Source organism: Octopus sinensis, unplaced genomic scaffold (assembly GCF_006345805.1).
Source record: "Octopus sinensis unplaced genomic scaffold, ASM634580v1 Contig20072, whole genome shotgun sequence".
Classification (NCBI taxonomy): Eukaryota; Metazoa; Mollusca; class Cephalopoda; order Octopoda; family Octopodidae; genus Octopus; species Octopus sinensis.
Genome location: NW_021836863.1, coordinates 4091 through 11821, shown reverse-complemented (window position 1 = coordinate 11821; position 7731 = coordinate 4091). Strand labels below are relative to the sequence as shown.

The window sequence follows — 7731 nt, the reverse complement described above, 5'->3', positions numbered from 1 at the left end:
TATTACTAGCTGATGTACCTGGTAATTCCCAGGGGTAAAGATGTTCTATTGAAACACCTTATTACTCTGATATAAGAAAGCCATTTCATTATAGCTGCCACAAAAGGTGTATTTTTCCCTCACAAAAACGTACAAAAATTGTCAGCTGGAAGATGGAGAGATTGTTGGAGGTTGGTGAGAGACGTTGTCCGAGCGAGAGGCGTCTTTGTTGCAAAGTTTCAGTCTTGCAGGGCTTCGTGATACACAACGTTTGTGGTTTTGCTGTTGGGTGCATGGTTGAATAAATTTTCTGGATTTCCACCTCTGGAGCATCCGACACAGAGCTGTCCGTGAGAAAAAGCAGCTCCTGGAAGATGAAGGCCAACCACTTCCAATGTCTGACCCTGTGCTTTGTTGACGTTCATTGCAAAGCTTAATCCCAATGGGAAGTGTAACCTTCTGAAATCAATTTGTGTGTCGGAAGGAATGAGAGGAATCTTTGGAATGAAAACCTCTTCCCCACTTGCTTTCCCACTCAGTATTGTTGCTCCCAACACTGTCTGCATCAATTTTTGGATAATAAGTCTTGTGCCTTTGCATAATTTTGGAGGATCGAGGTTTCTCAGGAGCATAACTGGGGCTCCAACCTTTAGATGCGATTCATGCGATGGTAGACCTGAAGGTGCAAGGCTGTTGGGGGATTCAAAGGGGTAATAAACAGACTTGTAGGTTCGATGTTGGAGTTACGGGCATTCAAAATGTAATGAAATTTCATTGAAAACCCTTCTTTGCATTGGCAGCATTTAGTTCTTTGGAGATGTTGAAAAAATGTCTATTAACGCAACGTGTAAAATAATTACAGCAGTATGTATATAAGTGTTTAGATATTGAATTGGAATAGACGAAGAGGCGCAGGAGTGGCTGTGTGGTTAGTAGCTTGCTTACCAACCACATGGTTCTGGGTTCAGTTCCACTGCGTGGCACCTTGGGCAAGTGTCTTCTGCTATAGCCCCGGGCCGACTAATGCCTTGTGAGTGGATTTGGTAGACGGAAACTGAATGAAGCCCATCGTATATATATATATATATATATGTGTGTGTGTGTGTGTGTGTGTGTGTATGTGTTTGTCCCCCTAGCATTGCTTGACAACCGATGCTGGTGTGTTTACGTCCCCATCACTTAGCGGTTCGGCAAAAGAGACCGACAGAATAAGTACTGGGCTTACGAAGAATAAGTCCCGGGGTCGAGTTGCTCGACTAAAGGCGGTGCTCCAGCATGGCCACAGTCAAATGACTGAAACAAGAAAAAGAGAGTAAAAGAGAAGAATACTTGTTTTATTTTGTAAATACGAAATATAATGAATCAGAGACTTACTTGAGATCGCCGTTGTCGCATTGGAGTAGCTTGGGAAGTAGAAGCAACCAGTCGTGGTCGGACTCGTCATGGCATCTTAAAGGTGAACTTTATGAAGGTTAATTAATTAAAGGTAATATATGAATGTAGTATATATGTATAGAAATATATAAATGAAGTGTTAGAAGAAAGTGCAATAATAACGTCCACACTTACTGATGGCCGCACTCTGTAACTGCCTTTAGCTTACGGAGTTCTTGTCTTCATAACTATCAAAAAGCAGCCAGAAGGATAGACATATTGTTGAGAACAAATGATTTCGTTGGAGGTCTGTTATCTCCATTGCAGCCCCTGGTGGCCTAGAAGAGGTTTGAAGGGTCAAGTGGCAAAGACATTGTAGCAATAACCATTTTAGCCATTTTGAAATGTGGCGCGAATTGGCAATATGACGTAATGTCTTTGCCGAAGAATTATCATTTTCGTTTTTTCCATCGGTTAATATAACTGCTCATATAAAGATTCTAAAAGTTTCGTATAGAATATTTGTCCTGAATTTCGATTCTTTTTAGTCAAGTTGAGCAGTTATAAAAACCCTGGATTTGGGGAAAAACTTTAGTGTTTGTTGGATGTCACTTAACTCCACGACACTCACTCTTTTGAGACATCGGTAATTTTCATGCCATGTCTAAGTTAATCACAAATCTATTTTGATTTGTAGGTTGAATTATTAGTTAGAAAAGAAGAAATTAGTTAATGAATTTATAGTCGTTCTTCTTCACGACAAAGTTATCTTTCTTACTGTAAATAATATGAAATGTTATATTTATATAATAAAAATAATTTAAAGGAAATGTTTCTCTTCACGTTTGTTTTTCAACTGAGCATAAATAAATATGCATTTCTGTAATCTTTAATTTATGTTTCTTATAGCGGTTTAAAGGACACAATTAAAATATTCAACATACATGTCATTAATATAGCGTTTCATGCGTATATGTCTCTATGGCGTTATAACTGTAGTTAGGGTTTTAGGTATAATGATAACACTTTAGTATAAGTGACGTTGAATCATTATATTCTCCCTTCCTCAGAGAAAAGCCAAATAAAATAATATAACCTAAGAGAAAGCTTAAGGTTTAAAACAAAAACCGCCATAACATTATTCTGCTTAGCGGACGCATCTGGGAAATATATAATTGCTGTCATACATAGAAAAAGACAAATATGTACTAGTAATACTAACAATAGTAATACACAAAAGAGTAAAAGACTAAAAGATCAGTTCCTTATGACTGTTTCTGCCAAGGGGCCATGATATCCTCCATCTCTTCAGTGTTCTGTAGGGATGGGCAGATAGAGTTTGGATGTTGAGTGTGCCTCTAGGCTTCATCAGAGGGTTTTGATGGTTAAGGGAGTCGATACACACAAGAGTCACTTACTATTGGGTTATCCGGAAAGTTTGTGCCGATTTTTGAAGGAAAGAAAAAGGTCAATAAATACTTGCCATTACATTTTTAATCAACTAAATATGAACCATTTTGTTGCACAATGCGTCTCCATTTTTCCTTTAACTTGAAAATACCCTCTGCCCAGAAAGGAGACGGTTTCATGGCAAAGAATTCATCAAGGTATCTTTTTACGTCATCCAAGGAATTGAAATTTTTACCATTAAGACTATTCTGCAGAGACCTGAATAAGTGGAAATCCAAAGGAGCAATGTCTGGTGAATATGGAAGGTGGGGTAACACATCCCAGCCAAGCTGAATCAATTTTTGTCTGATTCCCAAAGCATCAAATGCCGAAAATGAACTTTCTTATCTTCCATTTTAAAGGGTTACAGAATTAACACAGGTTATAGGAACACAAACCTTCTTCCATGAAAAGATAGCTCAAACTGTGCTCTAAATGGAAGAGTAGTCAAATCCTATTTTATGGACTCAAACATGTTCTAAAATAAGTCGGAAAGTAAGCTACTATAAATCGGCACGAACTTTTCGCACAACCCAGTATATTTTTCTTATTAAAGAGGGCATAAGAAGAATAGAAGCAAGACTTAGTGTGGAAGGAGTAAAATTTAGTAAAATGGATTATGTATAGGAAGGGGAAATAAGTCATAGACTTCAAGTGTTGCCTTCCAAGATTCATGTTATTTTGTGCAGTGGTGGATAGGTGGATATATATGTATATATACACACACATATACATTATATTATAAATATATCGTGGCACTCTGTCATTTACAACGACGAGGGTTCCATTTGATCCGATCAATGGAACAGCCCACTTATGAAATTAATGTGCAAGTGGTTGAGCACTTTGCAGACACATGTCCCCTTAAAGTAGTTCTCAGGGAGATTCAGTGTGACACAGAGGGTGACAAGGCTGGCCCCTTTGAAATAAAGGTACAACAGAAACAGGAAGAAAGAGTGAGAGAAAGTTGCGGTGAAAGACGACAGTAGGGTTCGCCACAACCCCTTGCCAGAGCCTCATGGAGCTTTAGGTGTTTTCACTCAATAAACACTCACAACGCCCGGTCTGGGAATTGAAACCGTGATCCTACAACAGTGAGTCCGTTGCCCTAACCACTGGGCCATTGCGCCTCCACACACACATATTTCTTTTAGTGAAGACACATGGCTTAGTGGTCAGGACATTCAGATCATGATCGTAAGGTCGTGAGTTCAATTCCTAGCAATGTGTTGTGTCCTTGAGCAAGACACTTTATTTCACGTTGCTCCAGTCCACTCAGCTGGCAAAAATGAGTTGTACCAGCAATTCAAAGGGGCTGGCTTATCACACTGAATCTCCCTGAGAATTATGTAAAGGGGTCCATGTGTCTGTGGAGTACTCAGCCACTTGCATGGAATCTAACAAGCAAAGCAGGCTGTTCCGTTGATCGGATCAGCTGGGACCCCCGTCGTCGTAACTGACAGAGTGCTCCTTTTTATATATATACACACATACATATATACATACACACACAAACACATATACATATACATACATATGCATACATGCATTCACACATATATATGCACACACACATATATACATATACAGACACACGCACACATATACATACACATACAGATGCACACACACACATATACATATGCATACACGTGCACACACACATATACATATACAGACACACACACACATATACATATACATACACACACATAATACACGTATATATGCACACACACACACATATATACATATACAGATACACGCACACATATACATATGCATACACGTGCACACACACATATATACATATACAGACATATATACATATACACACATATACATATACATACACATGCATATATATGCACACACACACACACATATATACATATACAGACACACACACACATATACATACACACACATATATATGCACACACATACACACAGCAAATGATGTAACATAAGTGCAGTGTGTATAAAACTTGTTCAATCATATTCTCCCAGTTGCCATCTTCTCTATTAAACTGTTAAATTGACCTCTGCAAAGGTCACCGAAAGGTCAACTTTGTCATTTCATCATCAACGAGTTGATCTTTCTGCAAAACGAACCCCGCCAGCCCTGCACCTGCTCCTGCCCCACCCTCGCTCCCTTTCAAAAATCCCCAAAATGTCAACGAAAAAAAGAAAAATTTCAAATTATTTTGCTAACCATGTTGCTGATGCTGTTGTTGTTGTTTTTGTTGTTGCTGCTGTTGTTGTTGTTGTGTTTTCGTTATTGCTGCTGTTGTTGTTGTATTTGTTGTTGTCTTGTCTATTCTGCACTTGACACAGTTAGTCCTTAATGCTTGTTCTTAGGCTGCACATATAAGTGCTTATATCTCTCATCATCATCATTGTTCGACCGTGGTCGAGACAATGGAATTTACCATGCTACGCCAGACTTCACGGTCCATCATGACATTATGGAGGTCCTGTTGCTTGATGCCTGTATCCCTGGAGATTACATCAGGGTAGGAGAGTGTGCACCCTCTGGTATTGTGAGTAGATGGCTTCCAGAGGAGAAGAGTAGAAATTACCTCGTTTTCAGCTCTACAACAATGTCCAGCAAACTGGACTCTCCTACCTTTCACAAGAGATGACACAGGTGGTAGTTTCCCATATATTTGCATTTTGGTTGGATGGTGGTTCCACGAGAGATTTTGAGCTCTCATAAGGAGGCGAGTGTAGGTTCCATCCAACCGCCTCTCAAGCTTCTTTGATAACGTCCAGGTTTCTGAGCCATATTGTAGAATTGGTTCGACTGTGGCTTTGAAGATTTCAAGTTTGAAGTCTCTACTTAGATTTGATGACCAGATCTTATGCATGTTATTACAGGCTGACCAGGCCATACCCTTTCTAGTTAGAAAGTCTTTTCCAGATGATGATATGTATGACCCAAGATATTTGTAATCAGAAACCATATTTAAGGGCTCATTGTTGAGGTCACTCCTCCTCATCCATAGCCAGCGGTCTTCTCTGTCTTTCTTGGTGTTTGCATCTCTTGCAAACTGACTAGATTTCTTTCCCTTCCATGCTGTTTCTTTTTTTCCTGTTCATTTCCTCTTTAAATATTTCTTTCATTAAACAATTCTCAGTTTTGATTACGCCAGCCTTCTTTGCAGGTTTCAACAAAGGCTCCACTGCATTTTTTACATACCCCCCCCTCCTAAGCTGTTTTCCTCTGCTTTTATACAATCCTGGCAACTGATTAAGCCTCTCCCACCTTTTCCTCGGGACAGGTACAGCCTATAGGTGTCACTCTTCAGGTGGAAGGCTCCGTGTACAGTCAACCTTTTTCTTGTCTTTGTATCCATTTTCTTCAGTTCTTTCTTTTGCCATTTTATAATTCCAGCTCCGTACCGAAGTGATGCTATTGCCCCTGGGTTAACTGCTTTTTCCATCCAGTCAATTTTGAGTGCAACACCAATCATAGTCTTTGGAAATATTCCACCCTCGGGTAGCTCTTTCATTTCCTTCTCCATTATCTCGTTGAACTCTTGTACACCAAGGTATTCATAGCCTTCCATTTCATTTGCTTAATCAGTTCTCTATCCAGTAATTTTGTCCCTGCTAGGTACGGTACCTTGTCTCTTTTTACGTAGATTATTCTACATTTCTTGACTTCAAATTCCATTCTAATATCAGCACTAAAATAGTGAACCGGGTTCACCATGGGACTCACTTGTGTCTCATCCTTGTCATACAGTTTCAAATCCTCCATAAAGAGGAGATGGGTGAATGTTCGGAATTTTCCCTTTAGCTGATATCCAAGGTTTATTTAGCTGAGTACCACGGCCAAGGGGATCATGCAGAGAACAAAAAGCAACAGAGATAAACTATCACCTTGGAAAATACCTCTTCTGACACCCAGGGTGCCCAATATTTTTCTCTAAGATGTCGGTTCAGTTTTCCACCCACCATACTTTTCTTCAGGAAACATGTTCCGTTCCTCAGAATTCCAGACAGAGATGGAATCATATCATAAGCTTTGCAATAGACAATCCAAGTCATTCCTTCTCTTTTACTTGTTTCAGTCTTTTGACTGCGGCCATGCTGGAGCACCGCCTTTAATCGAGCAACTCCACCCCGATACTTATTCTTTTGTAAGCCCAGTACTAATTCTATTGGTCTCTTTTGCCGAACCGCTAAGTAACGGAGACATAAACACACCAGCATCAGTTGTCAAGCAATGCTAGGGGGACAAACACACACACGCATATATATATATATATATATATATATATATATATATATATATATATATATATAAATACATATATACGATGGGCTTCTTTCAGTTTCCGTCTACCAAATCCACTCACAAGGCTTTGGTCGGCCCGAGGCTATAATAGAAGACACTTGCCCAAGGTGCCACACAGTGGGACTGAACCCGGAACCATGTGGTTGGTAAACAAGCTACTTACCACACAGCCACTCCTGCGCCTATATATATTATATATATATATATATATATATACATATATACGATGGGCTTGTTTCAGTTTCCGTCTACCAAATCCACTCACAAGGCTTTGGTCGGCCCAAGGCTATAGTAGAAGACACTTGCCCAAGGAGCGACGCAGTGGGACTGAACCCGGAACCATGTGGTTGGTAAGCAAGCTACTTACCACACAGCCACTCCTTTTGTTTACAATCTTGCATTACCAATTTGTCTATCAATAATTGATCTTTGGTACCATCTCCTTCTACAGCCTTTTTGTTTCATTGGTAATATATCAGTCTCATCAACATATTTTTCCACATTAATGAGAAGCAGGGAATTGGTCTGTAATTGTCGGCAGCATTTTTTTTTTGATGCATCCTTCGGACACAAAACCGTTCGTCCTTTTGTCGACCAGTCCGGGATTTCTCCTCCATTGATCA

At 39.6% G+C, this 7731-nt stretch overlaps 1 protein-coding gene across 1 annotated transcript; it reads right to left on the bottom strand.

Moving 5' to 3' along the window:
• Positions 1-218: 218 nt before the first annotated feature.
• LOC115232231 lies at positions 219-6374 on the bottom strand. Its single transcript, XM_029802071.1, has 3 exons — positions 6139-6374; positions 1354-1428; positions 219-669 (listed from the first exon to the last, which is right to left on the bottom strand). Exons 1-3 carry the CDS (start codon positions 6372-6374, stop codon positions 219-221), a joined length of 762 nt encoding a protein of 253 aa, XP_029657931.1.
• Positions 6375-7731: the final 1357 nt, after the last annotated feature.

Excerpts from the sequence above, each read along its gene's own strand:
- LOC115232231 (XM_029802071.1), bottom strand. The coding sequence starts at position 6,374 with ATGGAAGGCTATGAATACCTTGGTGTACAAGAGTTCAACGAGATAATG. Across the intron at positions 1,429-6,138 it reads GATACAAAGACAAGAAAAAG|ATGCCATGACGAGTCCGACC; the intron begins GTTGACTGTACA and ends TTCACCTTTAAG. Across the intron at positions 670-1,353 it reads TGCGACAACGGCGATCTCAA|CCTTGCACCTTCAGGTCTAC; the intron begins GTAAGTCTCTGA and ends ATCCCCCAACAG.